Below are 25419 nucleotides of genomic sequence, written 5' to 3' on the forward strand. Positions count from 1 at the left end.
AGATTAATTATCGATTTTTTTTATCGATTTGATTATTTTTTTTCCTATTGATTGATTTTCATTTCGATAATTAAATCAGAATATTTAGCTTTTTCATTTTGTGGTTATTGTTTTAGGAATATTCGTAGAAATAATTACTTTATTATTCGAATGGAAAAAATTTTCCATATAAAACTTGTTGAAATTTGAAACTTTTTTGTTTCGCAGTTGAAAATATGGCTTCGAATATGGAATATTTTTTAGAATCGTTTGCGACAACGTCTTCTACATCATCGTCATCATCGCCATCATCATCATCATCGGCAACAGCTAAAACGGCGAGAAAATTCGAACCAAGATATGTTTCATTTCGACAACAATTTTCAGCATTAGCTATCCGTAATGTGACCATCAAACGACGACAATTTATTAAAACATTAATGGTTAGAGTTGGTCATATTAATAATAAATTACAATTAATAATAATAATAAGATTTTATTATTTTGATTATTTAGCAACTACTTTTTCCATTATTCATTCTAAGTAATATGTTTTTTCAACCACCAAGATTTCAAATAGTCACACAAATTGATGATCCAATCATTGATTCTAAACTTTATTTTCCTCCACTATTGTCCATTTATCGTACATGGTATATAATCAATAATAATGTATTCGACAGGCAAGGATTGGAAAAAATGATCAATACTATTGATAGAATTGCGGTTAGTATAATGGCATACATTTGAATAGAGACAATAAATCAATTTTTATAATCAATAATCAATTTATCCATATTTAGCCAGTAATATTTCAACGGTCAATCACCTATAACACTACATTTCATTCTTATGAACAATTTGAAAAATTTCATGAACAACAATCATTACAGGAAAATTTTCTACTCATTTCATTTGATTCATATAAAAATCGAACTATTGAATATACGATAAGAATGGAAAAACGTTTTTTACCAATTCAACCAATCGGTGGTATAGGTAAGTATAATAGAATGTCTGATTTGTTTATACATTCGATAATAAATAATTATCTAGGTGATTGTGAAGATAAAGGCCTGACAGGAAAACCTGATTGTGAAGGATATAAATTCTATAGTTATGGATTCTGTACAATTCAAGCAATAATTGATACATCAATCACTAAATTCATGGATCGATCATATCGAAGTAATATTGTACCAAATGTTGAAATTGGTGTTTTTCCACAACCATTATCATTTAGCATGAGCAAATATCATATGAAAATGGTAATCAGCTTTATTACATTATCATTCATGCCATTTTTTTCTATTGTTCCGGTAACATTGGTACTTGAAAAAGAGAAACGTATTAAAGAAGCAATGCATTTAATGGGAATGAAAACATTACCATATTGGTTATCATGGACATTTGTTGAAGTTATGTTAAGTGTTTTACCATGTTTACTTACCACAGCTGTATTTGTTATGCTTGGTTTAACAATATTCATGAATCCATTATATTTTTATATAATGTTACAACTATATTCATTATCATTAATACTTATTGGATTTATCGTTAGTGTACCATTTCGGACAACTAAAGTGGCATCAATTGTTAGCTCATTAACTGGTTTCTCTATTCCTTGGCTATTTTATGGTTTAGAATTAATGGCAGTTCCATTCGAAATTGAACGATTGCTATCAATATTCTCTCCATTGGCATTTGCTTATACGATTAAATATTCAATGTTAACTATTGAAAATATTCCATGGTATTCATTCTCACAATATTCACTTGGTTTCGGTATCATTATGATCATAATCGATATTGGCCTTTATTTAGTGATACTAATATTAGCAGATGTTTTTCTTACAAACAAAGAAACATTTCTACTTAATTTTATTCGATTATTCAAAACACCGGTTCGAAGTGAAAAATTGAAAGAACAACAAAAAAAACAAGCACCAACAGTAGTGGATATTGAATCGATTGGTGATGATTTACAAGATAGTAATCTAATTCAAGTTAGGAATGTAACAAAAATTTATGATAAATCATCGATTGCCGTAAATGATTTATCACTGGATATATATGAATCACAGATTACAGCATTATTGGGTCAAAATGGAGCTGGAAAAACTACATTGATAAATATGATTGTTGGTTCAATGCAGCCATCATTTGGCCATATAAGTATCTGTAATCTTAATGTAAACAATGTTTTCAATCTTGCTGATCTTCGAACAAGATTTGGAATCTGCTTTCAAGAGGATATCATATTCGATGAATTGACACCATTGGAACATTTACGATTCTTTGGACGAATCAAAGGAGCTAGCGGTAATCGATTAGAACAGGAAATTCGATTCTTACTATCACAGACTGATTTAATGCCCAAAATGTATCATACTGCAGGTGTATTAAGCGGTGGCCAGAAACGAAAACTATGTACGGCTATTGCATTGGTGGGAGGTTCACAAATAATTGTTCTGGATGAACCAACCAGTGGTGTTGATCCATATTCACGAGAAAAAATGTGGGCATTATTGCGTTCATATAAAAAGAATCGTGTCATCATGCTTAGTACGCATACAATGTATGAAGCTGATGTATTGGCCGATAGAAAAGCTATCGTAGTGAAAGGTTCGATTCGATGTTGTGGTTCATCAATGTTTCTTAAGAATAAATTCGGTGTTGGTTATCATCTTCGTTTGGAAATTGAACCAAAACAAACGGATATTTCGGAGGTTGAAGCAATGATAAGTGAAAAAATATACAACTCAAAATTTGATCGTCAAACACAAAGTGAATTATTGTTTACATTACCAAAAAGTGAAACACAAAATTTTCCCAATTTATTCGAATCAATTGACAAAATGATCGATGATAATAAAGGTATTCTTGGTTATGGCATTAAATTAACAACATTGGAAGATGTTTTTCTGAAAATCTGCTATGAAAATGATGAAATACTAATGGAACAGATGAATGCCAATAAATCGAAAAATCAAAATTTGTTTGATTTTGAAGAAATTCATCAATTAAAATTTAAACAAAATGGTTTCCGAATAATGTGGGAATTTTTCCATATCAAATTGAAAACAATTACAAGAAATTGGCAATTTTTAATGTCGGTTACAATTCAAGCAATGGTAATCGTATGTTTTATGGTGTTTACTTCAAGTCGATTAATGCAACAAATGCCAAAACGTACTGTACTTGATTCCAGTATTTATCCAGATCGATCAGTATTGTATTCAGGTCCTAACATTGAAAAAGAGCTGAAAATTCTATCCAATTGGTTTCGACCTGTCATACCTGTTGATAGTATGTTATTGACCACAATGTTGGGAAAACATTATGCCATCACATTGAATGATACAACTATTGATGATTTAAATTTTATTTTATTATTCAACAAATCCTATCAATATTCATTGCCCATTATACAGAATGCTTTGACCAACATGTTGATACATGGTGATCATTTAAATTATGAAGCACCGGAAAAATTTTTCCAAATTCGAACGGCAAGTTATCCATTGCCCGATAGAAGTAATACGCTTGAAGATGGATTAGATATGTTATTCATTGTTATGTTTGGTATGTCTCTTACTACTTTTCCGGTTAATTTAGCTGCCGAAACGATCAAAGAAAGAGATGTAAGTAAATAATGTAAGAATCAAATGAAATTTATTTATTGGAATTTTTTTTTTCATTACAAATCTCATAGGATAATATAAAAAGTTTTTTGGCTATAAACGGAATGAAAATCATACAATATTGGCTAGTCACTGCATTAGTTGATTCATTAACATTTGGAATGTTTGTGTTCGTCATAATGGCAGCTACATATTTTTATGTACCATTATCATTTTTTGTCAATCCATATGCATTTATATGTGGAATCATATTGATGTTACTATACATACCATGTTCAATAATGACCTGTTATGTTTTTTCACATTTATTCAACAAACGTGAAGTTGCACAAGCATTAATGTCAAATATATCGTCATTGATTGCCGGTTTTATGTACATAATGTCATATGTTATTCGTACATTGTTCAAATCAAACATTTCTTTTCGAATCAATTATTTTATTTGGCCATTTTATATACCGTTTGGAGCATTTCAAAGTTTATCATATGTATCGAAGGAACAAAAAACACAAGATTATCCAAGTTTAAAACCATATTTAATGTGGAATAATAATATTCTTCCAGCATATGTTGCTGTAAGAAGAAATGATAAAATGATTGGGAAAAATTATTGATTTTTTTCAACTCTTTTTTTGTTTTTACTTTTTTCTTATAGATGATTATCCATTTTTTAATCGGAATTGCATTGTTACCATATTTAGATCGAATGAAACGTGAACGAAGAACATGGCGATCGATATTGCTTTGTCGGAAAAGAAAAGATCCAAGAGATGAAGCATCTGTTGCAACCAATCCTGATGATGAAAGACAAATGGATGAAGATGTTTATGATGAAAAATCACGAGCCAAGCAGATAATTGCATCGAAATTTGAAGAAGAAAAACCCCTATTATTAATTCGTAATTTAACCAAAGACTTTAAAGTACAAACAGCAGTGAAACGTTTGAATCTAATAATTGAATCGGGACAAATTTTTGGATTACTTGGACCAAATGGTGCCGGTAAAACTACTGTCATGAAAATTATCGTTAGAGATGAATTGGAAACATCGGGAAAGCTTTATCTTGAAGGTGTACCATTCAAAGATCGTTTGTCATCCAATTTGATGGCTTATTGTCCACAGATTAATCCATTTTGGCCCGAAATTACTTTAATGGAACATTTACGTTTGTATGCGGCTACACGTGGAATACCAGGCAATAGAATCGATGATATATGCAATAAATTAATCAGAGCATTTGGAATTAAAGAATATCAGAATCGAAAATTTAAAAAACTATCTGGTGGAAATAAACGAAAACTATGTTTATTGATATCGATTTTAGCTAATGTTAAATTAACTATGTTGGATGAACCATCCACCGGAATGGATCCAAGTTCAAAAAGATTAATGTGGAATTTAATAATCAAAAAATTCGATCCAAATGGTCCGAATAGTGCCATGTTGACCAGCCATTCAATGGAAGAAATTGAAGCACTATGCACTCGTTTGGCTATCATGGCAAAAGGAAGTCTTAAATGTTTAGGAAATATTCAACATTTGAATAACAAATATGGTAAAGGATATTTTCTGGAAATTAAATGGAAAAAAGGATTCGATTTTGGCCGTATACAATCGGAAATTATTTCTATATTTCCAGATATGCGAATAAATGAACAGAATCCTGAACTAATTAAATTGATTATACCACAAAAAAATGTTAAATCATTGGCCGATTTTTTCAGTACAATGGAAAAATTAGTAAAAGATAATCCTGAAATTGAAGAATATAATCTAAATCAATCATCGATTGAACAGTTATTTATTGAATTTGCTAAAATTCATGAATATATTAATTTGTGATTTTAATTTTTTGAAAAATGAAATTTTTTTTTCTTTGGCAAAATAAAATTCCAAATCTCTAATTTTGTTTTTAGTATAAATAAAATAAAAATTTTGCAAGTTCTTGGACTTTTCGGATAGATGTCGCGTATGTATGCCATATTTATTCTCTTTTTTTTTCGAAGCACATTGTGTTAATAAACACATCGTGATTGAAAATTCTGAAATTTTTTTTTGTTTATCCAAAAAAAAAAAAAAAAAATGGATATAACCAAGCATAATTTTGCACAAAATATCCATAAAATTGATGAACAAATTTCAAATTGTGATTTCATATCCATTGATTGTGAATTCAGTGGCCTGTTTCATAATCAACGTAGAAATAATGAGCTAGATAATTATGAACAAATTTATGTGACTACACGGCAAAATATAAATCAATTTCAAATTTTACAATTTGGACTTTCTTTATTTAAAAAAACAACAGATGAATATAATTTTGATTGTCATTCATATAATTTTTATATTTTTCCATCAAAATGTATCTTTTTATCCGAAGATCAACGTGACCGTTGTTTTTTAAGCCAATCATCATCGTTAACATTTCTGGTTGAAAATGGTTTCGATTTCAATAAAGTGATTCGTGATGGTATCACATACATTCCATTGAATCAATTAGCTACAGTTGAAACAAAAATCAAAGCAAAACTTGAAGAAAATCAAATGAAAACAAATTTTATTGAAATAGAAAAAGATGAGGATAAAAAATTCTTTCAAGAAATCAATGATAAATTGATAAAATTTATGAATAACAATGATCAACAGGAAGAAATATTACCACAATGTAATTCATATTATCGACGAATAATCTATGAAACTGTACGAAAATCATCATTCAATGATTCAATACAAATGTCAACAGGAAAAAACGAGAACAAAGGATCGATAATATTGAAAAAAGGTACACCAAAACCAAAAGATGAACAAGCTAAAGCATTAATGTTTGAAAATGTTGGATTCACATTGATCATAAAATCATTGATCAAACATCAGAAACCATTAATTGGCCATGGCATGTTTTTTGATTTGTTACACATCTACAATATATTCATTGAACCATTACCAGAAAAGTATGATGAATTCAAACAATCGATTAAAAGTTGTTTCAATAATGTTTATGATACGGCTCATATTTCAATGTGTCCAAGTTTGAAGAATTTTTTTCCCACAAATTGGTAAGCAAATAATCACATCTTTCTAAAAACAAATTTAATTAATTAAATTACTCTTTTTTTATATTCCAAATGAAAGCATTAAAAAAAGTATTCGAAACTGTACAAAGTGAACCATTTCTTGAAACGGGATTCTTATTGAAAAATTCTCCATCCGAATATAGTAATGATAATTTTAATCGTTATCATGAAGCTGGATATGATTCCTTTATAACTGGTTGTTGTTTTGTGCAAATGATCCGTTATCTATGTGTCCAAGGATAATTTATCATTAGAAGATTTTTTTAACAATAACAAAATATTGGATAAATTTAGGAATCAAATTTTTATTTATGGAAATTATGATATCAAATTCCTGAATCTTCAAGGCAACGATGAACCATTGAATCGAAATCACATTTTTCATATGAATTTTACAAAAACATTTACACGACATGATTTGAATTTAATATTTGCCGAATTTGGTGGATTGAATCGAATCGTTTTTCTGGATGAAGAATCTGCTTTTTGTATACTAAGAGATGAAGGTAAAACAGCCGAAGTTATTGAAGCACTTATTGTGAATCCTAAAGGATATAAATTCGGTTTTAAGATACAACATTATTCTGAATTTATGAAGCAGAAAACCACCAATACTGCACAAAAGCAACAACCGCTAGCCACTTCAATGAAACCTAAACATGAATCAACGCCTATGACATCCAAAGACTCATTGGATGAATGTGTAAAGAAAAAAATCAAATTATCAAATACTCCGATTAAATCCCCTAATGTTGTCAAGAAAAAGTCATCACAAATGGTTGACAAATTATTTGATGATAATATGTCCTGGACAACTGCCACTCATTAGTCATTGTTTTGAATTTATTCATGTGTGTATTTAATTAATTATGAATTTTTTGACCATTTTGTAAAACTATTTCAAGAAATTTTATTACTTTTCCCGTATAAACTTGTTCATGTATAAATCATGTCATATGAATGAATCGAGTTTTGTTTTTTTTTAAATTTTATAAAACGAAAAAATTGATGAAACATTCTTGATAATGGATGCTAACAATTCTGAAATGGGTGATAATTCTACACATGAAACTGCTGCTGCTGCTGATGATGATAGTAGTGGAATTAAATTAGCATTAAAACAGATTCGTGTCATTAAACCATTTGCCGGAGTTTCTGAGCGTTATTATCAGAATATTGTTCATCCAAAATGTAAAGATGGTCATAATTATGATCAAATTGTTTTACTTCATTCAAATCGGTTTGTTATATTATGTTTTTCCTTGTTACCACGAATTATTAATTCATTTGCAATTTATTAGTATTGCAGTCATATGTTTAGCACCATCACATGAGATAATTGTTTTGAAAAAATCAATCAAAAACATTGATTTTTGTGGTAAAAATAAAAATGTAAATAGACTTGATAATCAAGTTAAAGGAAAAGGAAAAAAGGTAAATTTATTTATTAATTTTATCAACAATCAATTAATCAATGTTCATTTTATGTTTCAGGGAGCTCAAATGGTTGGACCGGAATCGATTCTTTGTACGTTACATTGTCAAGATGAAACATCATATCCAATACGAGCATGTATGGGTGGAAAAATTATTGAAATCAATAAATGTCTAGTAGATGAACCATCGTTGATAATAGAAAAGGTGAATAAATAATCAGAAATTTATGAAAAAAATTAATTCGTTTTTTTTTTTTTTTTTGGTCAATAGCCTTTAACCGATGGATATATAGCAATTATTATGCCTCCATTAAAAAAATAAAGTCATTTTAAAAATTTTTCCGATCTTTTCTCTAATTGTTCCAATTTTGTATGATTCTCTTGGATAAATTCATCACGTTTAGCTTTTAAATTTTCCAATCGATCATACATTTCTTTTAGTTTTCGAGGAATTTGATCAATATTGTCTAAAGCACATTGTTGACCATATTGTAGTTCAATTTTTTTGCCACAACGATATAGGTTTGAATCCAATTTCAAAGATATTTTTTCTAATCGTAATTTATCTCGTTGCAACTGTTTTTAAGAATTAACCAAAAAAAATAATTAATTTCTTCATATATTTTTTTTTTCATTGACATTAATTTTTTTTTTAACTTACATTCGCTTCAATTGAATCAACAGCATCCATGATGAATTTAAATTCAAAAATTTTTCAATCATTCAAACTAAATTGTCAAACTGGCTAAAAACAGCGGTTATATTACGGCCTGTTTACACTAAAGTGGTATCTCACTCTACAAGAATATTCCACTATGGCCATCTATCGATTTGAATCGGTAATCAAATCGCCTTTGATGAGTTAGCAAAAAAAAAAATCGAATGTATGTGGCCGTGTGTGAACATATTTATACCCCTATTATTCACATAATCATTCGTATATGGTAAAAAAAAAAAAAAATTTCTTTCCCCAAAATATAATAATTTATTATTCACTAATGACAATTAGTGATTGACCTTTTATTCATCATCATTTAATTAAAATATAATCGATTAAATCAAATACGTGTGTTTGTCGTGTCGTTTTCATTTGACAATTGGCTTTGACACCCACCACCACTGCCACCATCACCATCATCATCATCATCATCATCATCATCGCCACCACCACCTGAAATAACTTTCGTATATAGTGGCGCGTATGTCATACAATTTTACAAAATCATTGGCTGCTGCTTCTTTCTTCTGCTGCTCAAAGCTTCCACATCTCAATAAGAGGCCAATCGGTATTAGTCGGCGTTTCATATTACAATTCAAGCTTTCGTCGTTTTAATAATAATCATCAAAATCGTTTTATTGTATCGGTCTGTTTGATTGCCTTCTGTCTGTCTTTTATTTTCAACAATCTTGTCGGTGTTTTTTTCCCCACATCCATAGGATTTTTACATTTTTCTTCATTTCAATTCGTTTCATCAATCGAATTTTGGTCAAGATTATTGTATATCATCAATCAATCATATTTTTAAATTCTCACCAATCCATTTTTTTTAATCAATCAATTTGATTGAAATTGTTATTCCATCCGTATTTGTTTTGTGGGCAGGTGTTAGTCTACATTTGGACTGCATCTTGATTTTCCATAATTATTGATTTGGTCAACAGTAATAAAATAATACGATCCAAAAATGTCTCAAGCACTTCCGATCAAATTTCAAGAACACCTCCAGGTATAAAATTTTGAAATTTTTAAACATTTTTGCCCCAATAATTTCATTTTTGTTTTTTTCAATAGCTAACCCAGATTGGTATAAATCAATCGAGCATTAGTTTCAACATGCTCACCATGGAGAGTGATAAATTCATTTGTATTCGAGAAAAAGTTGGTGATTCATCACAAGTGGTAATTATCGATATGGCAAATCCAACAACGCCAATACGACGACCAATATCGGCTGATTCAGCCATCATGAATCCTTCAACAAAAGTTATTGCATTGAAAGCACAACGTACATTGCAAATATTTAATATCGAAATGAAATCGATGATGAAAGCACATACAATGCCCGAAGATGTTCTTTTCTGGAAATGGATTAATGTCAAAACAATCGCATTAGTTACTGAAACTGCAGTTCATCATTGGTCAATGGAAGGTGATTCCACTCCACAGAAAGCTTTCGATCGTCATGCCTCTTTGAATGGTTGTCAAATCATCAATTATCGTGCAGATCATCAAGCTAAATGGCTTGTTTTGATCGGTATTTCCGCACAGGTAAAATAAATACTTGATTAAATTCTTTTTGATTGAATTACCCTTTTGGAAATAGAGCAATCGTGTAACTGGAGCCATGCAACTTTATTCTGTTGCTCGAAAAGTTAGTCAACCAATTGAAGGACATGCTGCTGCTTTTACAACATTCAAAATGGAAGGCAATACGGAACTATCTAATTTGTTTTGTTTCGCCGCTCGTACAGCAGCCGGTGGGAAGGTAATAAAATTTTCATGATGATCAATGTCAGAGGAAATAACTAAATTTCAATTGCAATATGATGATATTGTAGCTTCATATAGTGGAAGTTGGCACAGCACCAACCGGCAGCAAACCATATCCTAAGAAGCAGGTCGATGTATTCTTTCCTCCGGAAGCTCAAAATGATTTTCCCATTGCCATGCAAATGTCACCTAAATATGATTTAATCTATTTGATCACTAAATATGGTTATATTCATTTGTATGATGTTGAATCCGGAACTTGTATCTACATGAATCGTATTAGCGCTGATACCATTTTTGTTACAGCTCCATATGAGCCAACCAGTGGAATCATTGGTGTTAATCGAAAAGGCCAGGTACGATTTATTTTTTAATGTACATAAATTGTGACTAATTTTTGATTTATAGGTTCTTTCTGTTAGTATCGATGAGAATAACCTGATTCCATACATAAATAATACATTGCAAAATTCAGAATTGGCATTGCGTATATCTTCACGAAACAATCTTGCTGGAGCTGATGACTTGTTCATCAAAAAATTCAATAATCTTTTTTCGACTGGCCAATATATCGAAGCGGCTAAAGTTGCAGCGACTGCACCGCAAGGCATTCTTCGTACCTATGAAACAATTCAACGTTTTCAACAAACACCAGCGCAACCCAATCAATCATCACCATTACTTCATTATTTTGGCATCCTTTTAGATCAAGGCAAATTGAATAGATATGAATCATTGGAATTATGCCGACCAGTTCTTCAACAACAGCGTAAACAATTGTTGGAAAAATGGCTCAAAGATGATAAACTTGAATGTAGCGAAGAATTGGGCGATTTAGTTAAACCGGTTGATCCAACATTGGCTTTATCCGTTTATCTGCGTGCAAACGTTCCGGTGAAAGTTGTACAATCATTCGCAGAAACTGGTCAATTCAAAAAAATATTTTTGTATGCCAAAAAAGTTGGATTCCAGCCTGATTATCTTAGTTTACTTCGTCACATTATTCGTTCCAATCAGGATAAGGCAACGGAATTTGCACAAGCAATTGTTTCGGAAGAAGAAAATCTTTGTGACATTAATCAAATGATTGATGCCTTTATGGAAGCCAATCTTGTCCAACAATGTACCGCCTTTCTGTTGGACGCTCTCAAAAATAATCGTGAAGAAGAAGGACCATTGCAGACTCGTTGTCTGGAAATGAATTTGGTTACTGCCCCACAAGTGGCTGACGCCATCCTCGCCAACAAAATGTTCAGCTATTATAATCGTCCTTTGGTTGCCCAGCTCTGTGAAAAGGCTGGTTTATATCAACGAGCATTGGAAAATTATACCGATCTATATGACATCAAACGAGCAATTGTGCACACACATCTTTTGAATCAAGATTGGTTGGTCAACTATTTTGGCACATTATCGGTTGAGGATTCGTTGGAATGCCTTCGAGCAATGCTTACTAGTAACATTCGACAAAACTTACAGATTTGTGTACAAGTGGCTGGCAAATATCATGAACAGCTTACAACCACTGCTTTGATTGAATTGTTCGAATCATTCAAAAGTTACGAAGGTTTATTCTATTTTCTCGGATCAATCGTCAACTTTAATCAAGATGCCGATGTTCATTTTAAATATATTCAGGCTGCTTGCAAGACCGGTCAAATCAAAGAAGTGGAACGTATATGCCGTGAAAGTAATTGTTACAATCCTGAACGTGTAAAGAATTTCCTGAAAGAAGCCAAATTAACTGATCAATTGCCATTGATTATTGTTTGCGATCGCTTTGATTTCGTTCATGATCTAGTGCTTTATCTATATCGTAATAATTTGCACAAATATATCGAAATCTATGTGCAAAAAGTGAACCCCTCACGTTTGCCAGTTGTTGTACGAGGATTATTGGATGTCGATTGTTCGGAAGATGTTATTAAACAATTGATTATGGCTGTCAAAGGACAATTTTCTACAGATGAACTTGTCGAAGAGGTGGAAAAACGTAATCGCCTCAAATTGTTATTACCTTGGCTTGAAACTCGCATCCATGAAGGTTGCCAAGAACCAGAAACACATAATGCCTTGGCTAAAATCTACATTGATTCAAATAATAATCCGGAACGTTTCTTGAAAGAGAATCAATTTTATGATAGTCGAGTTGTTGGAAAGTATTGCGAAAAACGTGATCCACATTTGGCATTCATCGCTTATGAACGTGGACAATGTGACAAAGAGCTCATTCGAGTTTGTAATGAAAATTCTTTGTTTAAAAATGAAGCTCGCTATCTGGTTAAACGACGTGATCCAGATCTTTGGGCTGATGTTTTACAAGAATCCAATCCATATCGACGACAACTCATTGATCAGGTTTGTTGTTCATAATTGTTTCGTACTTGATAACTAAATTTTTTTTTTATTCAAGGTGGTCCAAACTGCCCTTTCTGAAACCCAAGATCCAGAAGATATATCAGTCACAGTGAAAGCTTTCATGGCAGCCAATTTGCCCAACGAATTAATCGAACTCTTGGAAAAGATTGTATTGGACAATTCGGTATTCTCGGATCATCGTAATCTGCAAAACTTGTTAATATTAACGGCCATCAAAGCTGATCATAGCCGTGTAATGGAATACATAAATCGTTTGGATAATTATGATGCACCAGATATTGCTAACATTGCAATAAGCTCGGAATTGTATGAAGAAGCGTTTGCTATATTCAAAAAATTCGAAGTAAACACTTCAGCCATTCAAGTGTTGATTGAACATATTAAGAATCTGGATCGATCCTATGAATTCGCTGAACGTTGTAATGAACCTGCTGTTTGGAGTTTGTTGGCTAAAGCCCAATTACAAGAAAATATGGTGAAAGAAGCAATTGATTCGTACATCAAAGCAGGCGATCAGGTCAACTTTATGGATGTTGTCACTACCGCTCATCGAACTAACAGTTGGGAAGACTTGGTTCGTTATTTGCAAATGGCCCGTAAGAAGAGTCGGGAACCTTATATTGAATCAGAATTGATCTATGCTTATGCCAAGACAAACAGGTTGACTGATTTGGAAGAATTCATTTCTAGCCCGAATAATGCAGATATCTCAAAAATCGGAGATCGTTGTTTCGAAGATAAACTATATGAACCTGCTCGTATTCTTTATGATAATGTTGCTAATTATGGAAAATTGGCTATCACATTGGTTCATTTGCAACAATTCCAAGGTGCTGTCGATTCGGCTCGTAAAGCCAATTCAACTCGTACCTGGAAAGAAGTTTGCTTTGCTTGTGTCGATCACAATGAATTCCGTTTGGCCCAGATGTGTGGCCTACACATTGTAGTCCATGCCGATGAACTTGAAGATTTGATCAATTATTATCAAAGCCGTGGATATTTTGAGGAATTGATTTCCATGCTTGAAGCTGCTTTAGGTAGGCGTTATGTTTTTCATAATTAAATGTTACTAATCTATGTTCTTAGGATTGGAACGTGCTCATATGGGTATGTTTACTGAGTTGGCCATTCTTTATTCCAAGTATAAGCCGGCTAAGATGCGTGAACATCTTGAATTGTTTTGGAGCCGAGTTAACATTCCAAAAGTTCTTCGTGCCGCTGAATCGGCTCATTTGTGGTCAGAATTAGTATTCCTTTATGATAAATATGAAGAATATGATAACGCTATTATAACAATGATGAATCATCCAACGGAAGCATGGCGAGAAGGCCATTTCAAAGATATGATCACTAAAGTGGCCAATGTAGAACTCTATTATCGTGCTATACAGTTCTATTTGGATTTCAAACCTCTACTTTTGAATGATCTTTTGCTTGTCCTAGCACCACGAATTGATCATACACGATCAGTGAATTTCTTCACCAAGGTAATGTTTGCCATCTAATAGCAACTTTATTTTCTTTCAAATTTAGTTTGTTAATGTTTTTTTTATAAATTTCAGACAAATCATCTACCATTGGTGAAAAATTACCTTCGATCTGTACAAAGTTTGAATAATAAAGCAATCAATGAAGCATTGAATGATTTGTTCATTGAACAAGAGGATTATCAAGCATTACGTACATCGATCGATGCCTTTGACAACTTCGATACAATCGCTTTGGCACAACGTTTGGAGAAACATGAGCTGATTGAATTCCGACGTATTGCTGCTTATTTGTATAAAAGTAACAATCGATGGAAACAATCGGTCGAATTATGCAAAAAGGATGGTCTCTACAAAGATGCTATGGAATATGCAGCCGAATCAAAACAAGCCGAAGTGGCCGAAGATCTTTTGCTTTGGTTTTTGGAACGAAAAAATCATGCTTGTTTTTCAGCTATGCTCTATCAATGCTATGATCTGGTTCGTCCTGATGTCGTATTGGAATTAGCCTGGAGACACAACATCATGGAATATGCAATGCCCTATTTGATACAGATACTTCGTGAATACACAACTAAAACTGATGAATTGAAGGAAACTGTTGACACTAAATTAGAGGAATCTGTTCAAAACGAGCAAAAACAATCATCCATCGTTTATACACAAGATCAATTGATGTTGACCGCTCCACCCGGAATGATTGGTTCAGCGCCACCAATGTCAGGATTTCCACCACAGCCGCCACCCGGTCAACAATTCTTTCCAAGTTATGGAATGTAAAACATCTTTAATAAAAATTCATAAACATTAATTTATCACTTATGATTATTAATAAATGATTCTTATATTATTCCCATAATTCCAATTATTATTTGAAAAAAGACATTCGATTAAAAATAAAAATGTTGACATTGATTGTCATTTCAATGATTTTTATCTATTTTTTTTGCATTTTTATTTATTTGTTCATTATGTAGAAAAACAGAGGAAAAATTAAAATGAAATTGAATTGTGTAAAAGTAAAATTTTGAAAAATAGTTGAATCATAGTTATTTTCACTGTTAACAGATAGCAGCACTTTTATAAATTAAAATCAAATAATACCATTTATCAATTATTAAATGATTGAAAACTGTTTTCAAATAGCAAATTACAAATTCAATGATCAATTCTTTATTTAAAGTTCATTGAAAATAAACTATTAACATCAGGTTGTACAACAACCAAATAATGATAATATATATTCGAATGATATGAACTGGATGTTCTTGGCTTATATGATATATTTATCAAAGAAAATCGCGATTTTATATTAACAATAATTTTTATTTCCATATTTTTTTCTCAATTCAGCCAATGTCGATGTATAGATCTGATGATTATATTTGATATAGACTAAACGTTTTTGATCATCTTTTGGATGATATCGTTTGATACCGGGTGCATGGACAAGGAATGCATTGTCCAGAATCAATAGATCATAGTTCATCAAACACATTTGATACATCTGTCCAAAAAAAAAAAACAAATCACTCATTTATAGCGAGAGACAAAATTATATGGGAATAAATACCTGAGACATTTTATCACGTTTTCCTTCCCACGTTAACCTTTCATCATAAAATGGTTCATCATTGGTGCCAATATAAAGCGGTTCCCATTGATTACGATCATGTGTACGTTTGGTTACACGAAAAATATTCATCGTATTATTCTTTGGAATATCGTTGATCCAGATATTTCGATCTGGAAAATTTTGGCATTCATCACAAACATAACGATGAAAGAATATAGAATCCTCTATTATAAAGCAAATATCAAATTGAATCAATAAGAATGAAGAAAAAATCAAAGAGTATAGTCTTACTTGATTTGAATAGTTTGGATAATTCTTGTTTCGTTTTTGGTGGTTGTTTGGTAGCTTTCACTTCGAATATGGGTAACACATAAACATGAGGAAATTTAACATTGATCACAGGTACAAGTCCTTTTTGTTCACGGTCAAGTAAATCAAAAAATGCAGGAATAATGCCTATGTTTGGATATAGTTCAATATCTGAGGCAAGTAAATATTTGGATTTTGATGATGAACGAGCAACATTACGAAGAACGTTTATTGGATACGGAAGAGATTTGTTTGACCGAAAATCCGTATCAATTTTCAACATTTTCATTGTTTCATCCAATGATTTACTACAATCGAATTTATTAGTTTTTAGAAAACTAGTTGGACCGGACATTTTGGCACTTGGTGGAAAGGCAATATCATAGACAAAATGCCAGAATACACGTTTGGCAACACATTCATGGGCACATTGGCGTAGATAATAGATCATATTAACCGATAATCGAAAATCCTCTCCAGGCGCATATACAGCCAATGAAATGGGACCATCCCAACGTGAACATAATTGTTCGGCATGATGTAAAAATCCGGGTCCTCCTTGTGTAGACAATGTTATCGTTCGACTATAATCAATGAGTCCATTTCCAATAATATAATTTTTAAGCGCTTGATATTTGCCTCTAGTTTCCGTTGTCCAGGAAGATGGCTCGAGATTAATATTATCAGGAACTATTAATTGTGAATAATTTTTTTTAATATGAGAATTATGGTCCATTATTTGTTTGATAACATCTTTGTTAAGTAAATCATCTAATGATTCTTTGGGTAAATCTTTTCTATTATTATCTTTGGCTTCACTCATAATGTCATTGGCTTTATCATTTTTACCATCAGTAAATGAATCCAAATCCATATGGATAATACTATTCTGTTCATCGGGTTTGGCTCCCAACATTTCAATTTTTAATTTATCACTTTCATCAATGATTTTTTCATCTTCTTCCACCCGTTTATAACTAGCATCAGCATTATTTTGGCCAACATCTTGAATTTGAACAGGTCGATTATTTGAATCGAAAACTTTATCAACTGATTGATCATTCGATTTTATATTCTTATCATTCGTCATGACGATCGTATTATCTGGATTCTCTTGCCGAGATTGTTGTTGTGGTTCGACAATTTTATCCACTTTTTTATTGATTATTTTGGCATCGTTAATTTGATGGTTTTCATCTATACCATCCTAAGATTAAATTCCATTTCATTATAAAGTTAATAATAAACATTTCAAATAATATAATATTTACTTTTATCATAACTTTTGTTGGCTTATCGTTGTTTTGGCTATCATGTGGATATTCGACATATCGTCGATAGTTAGTGGACAGGAATAGTAGATAAAGACCAAGTAGAATGTTGAATATGATCAATATTTTTAATATATAATGTGAATCAAGACGAAAATTCCGTAGATAACGCCATTTGAACATTGTGTTATATATTAATAATAACAAAACTAAACTACAATGAAGAATAAAATGGAATGAAGAAAAAATTTGTCAACTTTTCATTACATTAATAATAATGTTTTTTTAATTTTTAAATTTTGGTTTATATTTGTGCGCGCTCTCTCAAACAAAAAAAAAATATTTGACACTTTAAAAACATACACATCAGACATTCATCATCAACAGGTAATATCTTAGTAATTACGTATCAGCGCATCATCATTCTTTTCTCATCATTATTATTGTCATGACAGATTACAGATGGCAAAAATTTATGATGTGACAAAGAAAATCAACAACGAGTAAACTTTGCATCAAGTATTGCCATCTTTTGATCATCACTGTAAACAATGCAAAAAATTTTTTTTTTACAAATTATAATAATTCTATAATTCATAAGTTTGTGTATGTTGATATCCTAATGTCTCTAATGGCAACATTATTCATAAGGATTCTAGTTCGAATTAATTAACATTGTAGACTTGATGTCAAAAAGTTAATGGACAAGGAAAAAGGACAACATTTTTGTAACGATCAAAGATCATCATTCGTAAAAAAAAATCTATTCGAAACATATCGTTGATGCTGCTGAATGAAATGTTGAAATGAAACTAGTTTTACCTGTAACTACTAATCATTGTCCAATATAAGTCATTCAAATCATGATCATGCATCGATTTGTATTCATTAAATCAATTTGTTACGGATATTTTCTTTCAAAATTATCGGTTACACTTGTCCATTTATTTTATATATATCGGTTACACTTGCCCATTTATTTTATATATGTAAGTGGACACGATTTATATTATGGCCATTCCATAATAATGATTGAAAAATGGCGATAACACTAAAACATTGATGGATCAAAAACGACAAGTGAATAACAATGAATGACCAATGGAAATCATTTGGCAACTTTTGTTTGGTCTGAAAAAAATTTGTGTTCAAATTGAATATATTATTATTGTTTATATATTGAGTGTGAATTGGATTTAGATTTTCTTTTTCGTTCTCTCATTGTTTCGAAATATATATAACGTTTTATTATTATTATTATGAATATTGTATGTAGATACATCATATATGATGATGAGATTGTTGTGGATTGAACATCAGTTCATTTTTTCATTAACATTCATTTTGTTTCGGTATGTGTGTTTGGAATGTGTATTTGAAATGATCGATATATTACAACTTTTCATCATCTTAATTCACATATATTTTTTTTATTACTTTCTCTCTTTCGCTCTCAAACTATATATCTCTCTATAATCGTAAATCACACACAGCATGATCATTATGAACTTATGAGAAAAAAAAACTTGAATCATACATTCATCGAAAAAAGTGTTTGATACGCGTTTTAGTTAGTAATATTTACATTTGATTGATTTTATTATGTTCGATTTGAATCGTTGATAAATATTAAGATGAATATTATGAATGACAATAATAATACGGGTAAGTGATTGACAATGTTAACATTCCTCATTTATTCTTGATTATATGAATCATAGATTTGGTCATACGCAAGAGAATTATTAATCATCGTAATAAACAGATTGAAACACGAATTAAACGACAAATTATCATTGAAGATGGTGTTATGATATCGGATAGTGGTCCACAAGTGACAACAAAAACAATTGAAGATACACGACAAGAACTTGAAGAATTCGATAAAGATGGTCGTCAAACTTATTTTGCATTCGATGATGATCACATTGAAAATAATGTTGATGATAAAGTTGTCATTGATGATGATAAAGTTGTCAAAACATGCAATCAACCAACGTCAAGCAAAACGTAAATTTTTGTTGTTCAAATTGCTGTTAAAAACAAAAAATTGAATAAAATTTATTTTACCATAGATATCTGTTTGGCTATAATGATGAAATGATGATGACGAAAACAAATAAAAAGCTAGATATTCCAAAATATTATTATGGATTAAATCCTTCAAAGGTAATTATTGTCATAAATTTGATGATGATAATAAAAACGCACAATAATTACAACCATTATAATTTTTATATATCTTTTTTTTAATCATAAAAGTAGAATTAGAAAGCTATTGATAATCCTGAAAATATTACGATTAACAAATCAAATGGAAACCATTGGAAAGATATTTTTGATTCAATGAAATCTAAAATGATGAACGATAAATTTATTGAAAAAGATTACAAATATGCATATGAAATAAGTAATTTTAGTCGACATAATCAAATGAATGAATTAAATAAAATTAGCGGTAAACGTTTACAATTATGGCCATTATAAATAAACATATTTTTGATTATATTGATTATTAAAAAATCGTTCAATTTTCATTGATTATATATATTATTATTAATATTCAAAATATGGAATATTCAAGATTATCATGAATTGTTGAATTTTGATGAAAATATTCAATCATTTCATCGATCGTTGATTGTTCGGATGATGGTAGATCAACACTTTGTACGGCAAATCTAGAGCAAGCATCACGAGCAAATCGATATGCATATTCCATTGGTGCCGGTATAGTGCTACAACCAAAATAATTATAATAATAATGACACATTGTGAAGCAAATATCCTGTAGTTGTTCCAAAGTAAAATTACAATCATCCAAAAAAATTGTATAAAGACTTGGTTTCAAATATTGTTGGTTTTGCTAGATAAAAAAAAATTAAAGAATAAGATAAAAAAGATTATCAGGATTGATTATTGAATATGAATAATAAACCTTTATTACCTCTTGTTCTGTATCGAATGTTGGTGATTTAATATTGATAATGAATTCTTTGAATAGATTATCATTTAAATTAGGATATAAAAAATTCATATTAACACTGGTTCCATTGTGGTTGCTGATTTCTTCGTTCAAACATGATGATGAACTAGTCATTGTTGATGGCATAAAATGTGATGATGTAAATTTATCCACATAAATGACTGTTAATTTAACATTATTCAATGATTTTGATGTAAGAACTTTTTTAAAATCTCCCATTGGAAATTTTTGGAATATAATTATTGTTGTTGGAAAATAATCATTTCTTTTTTGATATTCATCCAATAAATTAGCGAACATTGATTCATAAACACTATCGTCGAGTTTTCGAAAAATTCGTATTTCCGATATATATCGAATAAATATATCGTCAACAGTACCAACAAATGAAATGAAATTTAATTTTATTCGCTGAAAATTTTTGACAAAATCATCGATTCCTACGATCATCGTTGTATCAGGATCGAATGGAAAACGATTCCAATGATAAGGATGTACAATATTTGGTTGGCCACCGATTTTCATACATATTTTCATTATTAAAGTGTCCATATAATGATTATTTGGATACAAATTATCGGTGCAAAAAACTTGATTAACAATACCGTAAACTGTATTACCATAGTATTTGATTAATTCATAAATTTCAAAATTATCAAGTTTACTTCCTATAAATAAAAGTATTTTATGAATGTGTGTAAGAATTAAAAATAAATCTTAAAATAACAAAAACATCACATACCACGACAAATGCCGAAAAGTGCAAAGTCAATTGTCATTTTTTGTTTCATATCAGAAATGATATCCCTAATATCAGTTGCATTTTTCACTTGAATAAAAGAGGAATCAGGACAACTTTTCAGATTAATGCCATAGAATTTAGCTCGTTCATAGAATAAGAATTTAAATTGATCCATTTTCAATGCATTAAAATTCTCATCGAATATGTATAAAACCCAGTCCATTGATTTCGGTGGTATCATATAGAATGGTTTATGTTCATCATTTTCTGGCAATAATTTTGGTTTTGACAATTTATAACCAGTCGTTTTTAATGGTGTTGATGATAAACGTATGCCGTAATCGGATAAACATTCAGATATTTCTTTTGAACATTGGATTATGCATTTAAAATAGCTTTTCAAATCGATATTTGATTTTTTAATAAATAGATCACGAACACGTGGCAAATTATATACATTGATAACGTTACCACGATAGTTGGATGCAATCACCGATCTTGTTATATTCATCAAAAGCATATTCCTCATCATCATAATATTTAGTCGAAATCCGACACAAATCGATTGCACTGGATATTCATTTAGATTGATTCTTTCAATACAAAACAATGAAGTAATCTTTTTACGTTTTTGTGTATAACGAAATTCGATAATTTTTTTCATATCAATATCACTTGATTCAAATGATTTAAATGTAACAATTTTGTTCAAAATTAAACGATAATTATTATGTCTAAATTCAATTTGTTTATCATAAAGTTGTTGAATCATATTATTATTAGGTATATAGATGAAACCATTTTCATAGAAACAACCGTAGAACAAATTTAAAAAATTTCTGCTGAATTCGTTGATTAATTTACTCAATTCAATGTCACTTATCTTAGGTAAGACCCAGTATTCAAATTTATGAATAGGAATATTTACAAATGATATTGGAAAATAATTAGTTTCCAAATCCATGATGAAATGATGCAATGATTTGAATTACATCAGAATCACGCTGAGTTTCAATATTCACACTCCAATTTCAACAGCATGACGGATATGATGATGAAAATAGAAAAAAGTGATTGTCGATTTAAGAGGAATCTAGCGGATAAAATTGACACACGCGCACACACATACACACAACAATGAATATAAGCACCAAAATGAAATTTAGATTTATTCAAATACGAAAAGATTTCATCACATTTATCATGATTGAATGAAAATTTTTAAATTAGAAGAGAAATATCACTATTCATCTACAGAATATTCTAGATTATCATGAACTCGGACCATTTGTGAAAAATTGTCGATAATTTCTTCGATAGAATCAACTTTATTAATTTCATTACGTCCAATGCATCTTCTTGCTGCTTTTTTTGCAAATTGTTGAGCCAATTCCAACGGAAACGGCGTATCAGTGATGTAAAAATTCCCTGAATAAAGATGGCACATAGAATAGCAAAGGTTTTTGATGTGATTTTCAGACATTTTAGAATCATCAATGATAATCTTAAATTTTGTCGATTTGTATCGCTATATGAAAATGTGATTAATTTATAAATAGATTAGATATGTTTTTTTAAACTTACATTCCTTTCATTTCCAATCTCAGCGGAAATAACAAATTCTTTTTCCAGATAATTTAAATGTTGGAAGTCAAGATTGACACTAGTACCGATTGGTACTTTTTCACCATTATTTTTAAATAAACGTATGGGGGAATTTTTATCAATCAAAAGGCTTGTTACCTTAACCTTTTTATTAATTGATTCGGCCACAGATTTCAAATCGATGTATTTTTTTCCATTAAAAATGATAATATTTTCGGGGTATTTGTCATGTTCTTTGTGATATTCCTTCAATAAATTCTGGAATATTTCTTTATAGAGTTCTTCGTCGTTTGGCTTTACTGAAACACGTTCTATAGAGATGTTTTGACAGAAATTATTATCCATTGACGCTACAATTGAATGAGAGAAAAGGTTTCTCCCAATATTATCGAGCTTGAATTGATAACACGATGTGCCAACCATCATGGTTGATTCGGGATCGAATGAAAAAGCGTTCCAATATCTTGGGTCGATTATATTTGGCTGACCGCCTAATTTCAAACAAGATTTAATTGCAAGATTTTTGTAGAATTCTGGCATCGTCTCATTCAAGAGAAATTTGTCGGTTAGAAAAATTTGAGTAACTACTCCATGGTAACTAGTTGCATAAGATTTGATCATTTCAAAGATATAATCCATTCTAGAATCTGAATAATAAGAATAAAAAATGCATAGATAATTATTAAAATTGTTTCTTATATAGATTAAAACAACATAAGAGCAGAAATTCCGATAAGAACAAACTTTATGTCTCGAATATTCAAATTTTGAAAAACCGTTTCGATTTCCGAAGCATTTTGAACGTCCACTAATTGAGTTTCGAAGCGTTTTTCAAAATTGATTCCGAATAATCTTGTTTTTTCTATGAATTTTGTTTCGAATTCTTTCATTTTTTCCGAATCGAATGGAACCAAGGATATAATGGCCATATTAATTGTTCCAGACGGTTTAATGTAGAATGGCTTATTCGGGCAGTCAGGAATCATTTTTGGGTGACAAAGTATTGATCCATTTTTTTCGAGCGGTTTCGGGTGAATTTTAATTCCAAATGAATCTACACATTTGGCTATCTCTTTACGACATTCATTGATGAATTCATATTCCGCCTCCGGACCACAGATTATTTCTTTAGCATTTATTTTTCTAGCTTCATCGGACAATTTACAGAAATCAATGAAAATTTGAGTTTTTCCATCGTGTATTATTGTTTGTTTTGATACCATAATTAGTGATTCAGGCATTTCAGTGATTGATATTCGAAATCCAGCAATAATTGAAATTCCATCTTCTGGAAATGGATATTCCTTTTGGATGAAAATATCTGTGTTGGTAATTTTTTTGTTCTTCAATATAAGAAAATGAAAAAATTTTTCCAAATTCAATCCGGCCTCATTTAATGAATAGAATTGACCAGAATTTTTTAAGCTTATTACATAACGATTATTGAAATTGACAACATTAGTTCTTCGAATTTGATTCGGGAAAATTGATCTACGTGAATAGATAAAACCATCTTCGTAATAGCATCCAAAAAAAATTGGAGAATTCTGCTCCATGTATTGCGTAACAATTTTAAAGAAGACTCTTTCACGATTAATACGAGGTGTGATCTGAACATCATATTTGTAGATTACGATTGGTGAAAAATGCAATGGAAAATAATTTAAGTTCACAGTTAATGTTGATTCAATGCCATTATTATCATCATCATCTGATTTATTCATTTTGTTCAACGTGTTATAAACGACGACGATGATGATTGTGATGATACAATAGCAAAGTAACCAAAATTGCATTGATTTTTCTACCCCATCAGGACATTATATATCAATTTAAAAAACACCTCATTTTTTTCTCATAAATCAAGTAATAATCTTTATTGCTAATGTTATATTGATATTGTTATGTTATATTGTATCGTTAGATGTGGTTGGCGTGCATGTGTGAGAGAGAGAAATTTAATTCTTGTAATAAAAAGCTAAATATTCCAAAATATTATATTATATCATTATGGATTAAGATGGTATAAAATGTGATGATTTAAATTTATCCACATGAATGATCAACACCACTCAATGATTTTAATGTAAGAACTTTTTTAAAATCTCTAATTTGAAATTTTTGGAATATAATTATTTTAATTCACACACACACACACACAATAAATATAAGCACCTAAATGAAATTTTCGAAAAATTAAATTTAGATTTATTCAAATACACACAGGAAAATGAGTCATGAAATAGTCGAAATGATTTTTGGTCGAGAAATTTCATGACTATTTTTCACATTCGAATTATTTCATGACTGATGGTCAAGAAATTTCTTGATGAATATTTTTCGATTTCTTCTTCGGCGTGTTCTAGTAGATGTAATTTATGATAAATCATTGATTCAACATTGTCATTATCACCAGATTGTTTACTGATTTTTTTTATA

General features: G+C 30.4%; 9 protein-coding genes across 14 annotated transcripts; 5 read left to right on the forward strand and 4 right to left on the reverse strand.

Moving 5' to 3' along the window:
• Positions 1 to 5: 5 nt before the first annotated feature.
• Positions 6 to 5557, forward strand: LOC124496527 (cholesterol transporter ABCA5-like). The gene is made up of 6 exons (XM_047060056.2): positions 6 to 422; positions 496 to 705; positions 783 to 978; positions 1036 to 3623; positions 3695 to 4198; positions 4279 to 5557. Exons 1-6 carry the CDS (start codon positions 216 to 218, stop codon positions 5464 to 5466), a joined length of 4893 nt encoding a protein of 1630 aa, XP_046916012.2. The 5' UTR covers positions 6 to 215; the 3' UTR covers positions 5467 to 5557.
• Positions 5558 to 5651: 94 nt separating this feature from the next.
• Positions 5652 to 7663, forward strand: LOC124496567 (poly(A)-specific ribonuclease PARN). The gene is made up of 3 exons (XM_075728772.1): positions 5652 to 6674; positions 6752 to 6918; positions 6956 to 7663. Exons 1-3 carry the CDS (start codon positions 5707 to 5709, stop codon positions 7525 to 7527), a joined length of 1707 nt encoding a protein of 568 aa, XP_075584887.1. The 5' UTR covers positions 5652 to 5706; the 3' UTR covers positions 7528 to 7663.
• On the forward strand, positions 7606 to 8756 carry LOC124496547 (protein Abitram). Its single transcript, XM_047060077.2, has 4 exons — positions 7606 to 7938; positions 8000 to 8132; positions 8193 to 8339; positions 8406 to 8756. Exons 1-4 carry the CDS (start codon positions 7724 to 7726, stop codon positions 8454 to 8456), a joined length of 546 nt encoding a protein of 181 aa, XP_046916033.2. The 5' UTR covers positions 7606 to 7723; the 3' UTR covers positions 8457 to 8756.
• On the reverse strand, positions 8122 to 9047 carry LOC124496556 (uncharacterized). The gene is made up of 2 exons (XM_047060090.2): positions 8796 to 9047; positions 8122 to 8710 (listed from the first exon to the last, which is right to left on the reverse strand). The coding sequence occupies exons 1-2, from the start codon at positions 8823 to 8825 to the stop codon at positions 8459 to 8461; spliced, it is 282 nt and encodes a 93-aa protein (XP_046916046.2). The 5' UTR covers positions 8826 to 9047; the 3' UTR covers positions 8122 to 8458.
• On the forward strand, positions 9040 to 15427 carry Chc (clathrin heavy chain). Its single transcript, XM_075728766.1, has 9 exons — positions 9040 to 9498; positions 9572 to 9861; positions 9927 to 10403; positions 10459 to 10620; positions 10694 to 10981; positions 11034 to 12983; positions 13039 to 14041; positions 14091 to 14491; positions 14567 to 15427. The coding sequence occupies exons 2-9, from the start codon at positions 9820 to 9822 to the stop codon at positions 15269 to 15271; spliced, it is 5028 nt and encodes a 1675-aa protein (XP_075584881.1). The 5' UTR covers positions 9040 to 9498; positions 9572 to 9819; the 3' UTR covers positions 15272 to 15427.
• A 223-nt stretch (positions 15428 to 15650) lies between these two features.
• Positions 15651 to 19659, reverse strand: LOC124499111 (beta-1,4-glucuronyltransferase 1). Of its 4 annotated transcripts, XM_075728771.1 has the most exons (6): positions 19233 to 19375; positions 17648 to 17861; positions 17226 to 17583; positions 16359 to 17066; positions 16065 to 16291; positions 15651 to 15998 (listed from the first exon to the last, which is right to left on the reverse strand). In XM_075728771.1, exons 2-6 carry the CDS (start codon positions 17828 to 17830, stop codon positions 15804 to 15806), a joined length of 1671 nt encoding a protein of 556 aa, XP_075584886.1. In that variant the 5' UTR covers positions 17831 to 17861; positions 19233 to 19375; the 3' UTR covers positions 15651 to 15803. The 4 variants fall into 4 exon arrangements, with proteins under 4 accessions (XP_075584886.1, XP_046918931.2, XP_075584885.1 ...); XM_047062975.2 differs by having other exon boundaries at positions 16359 to 17583; positions 19233 to 19659; XM_075728770.1 differs by having other exon boundaries at positions 16359 to 17583; positions 17648 to 17903; positions 19233 to 19645.
• Positions 19065 to 20188, forward strand: LOC124498693 (uncharacterized). 2 transcript variants are annotated; one of them, XM_047062487.2, is made up of 4 exons: positions 19065 to 19312; positions 19369 to 19657; positions 19723 to 19816; positions 19910 to 20188. In XM_047062487.2, the coding sequence occupies exons 1-4, from the start codon at positions 19282 to 19284 to the stop codon at positions 19910 to 19912; spliced, it is 417 nt and encodes a 138-aa protein (XP_046918443.2). In that variant the 5' UTR covers positions 19065 to 19281; the 3' UTR covers positions 19913 to 20188. The 2 variants fall into 2 exon arrangements, with proteins under 2 accessions (XP_046918443.2, XP_075584888.1); XM_075728773.1 differs by having other exon boundaries at positions 19152 to 19312; positions 19913 to 20188.
• LOC124499114 (putative protein tag-76) lies at positions 19983 to 22428 on the reverse strand. Its single transcript, XM_047062981.2, has 3 exons — positions 21376 to 22428; positions 20595 to 21301; positions 19983 to 20513 (listed from the first exon to the last, which is right to left on the reverse strand). The coding sequence occupies exons 1-3, from the start codon at positions 22337 to 22339 to the stop codon at positions 20211 to 20213; spliced, it is 1974 nt and encodes a 657-aa protein (XP_046918937.2). The 5' UTR covers positions 22340 to 22428; the 3' UTR covers positions 19983 to 20210.
• Positions 22429 to 22519: 91 nt separating this feature from the next.
• LOC124499116 (uncharacterized) lies at positions 22520 to 24748 on the reverse strand. 2 transcript variants are annotated; one of them, XM_075728768.1, is made up of 3 exons: positions 23699 to 24748; positions 22960 to 23627; positions 22520 to 22903 (listed from the first exon to the last, which is right to left on the reverse strand). In XM_075728768.1, the coding sequence occupies exons 1-3, from the start codon at positions 24702 to 24704 to the stop codon at positions 22619 to 22621; spliced, it is 1959 nt and encodes a 652-aa protein (XP_075584883.1). In that variant the 5' UTR covers positions 24705 to 24748; the 3' UTR covers positions 22520 to 22618. The 2 variants fall into 2 exon arrangements, with proteins under 2 accessions (XP_075584883.1, XP_075584882.1); XM_075728767.1 differs by having other exon boundaries at positions 22960 to 23620; positions 23695 to 24748.
• Positions 24749 to 25419: the final 671 nt, after the last annotated feature.

Source organism: Dermatophagoides farinae, chromosome 2, assembly GCF_024713945.1.
Source record: "Dermatophagoides farinae isolate YC_2012a chromosome 2, ASM2471394v1, whole genome shotgun sequence".
NCBI lineage: Eukaryota > Metazoa > Arthropoda > Arachnida > Sarcoptiformes > Pyroglyphidae > Dermatophagoides > Dermatophagoides farinae.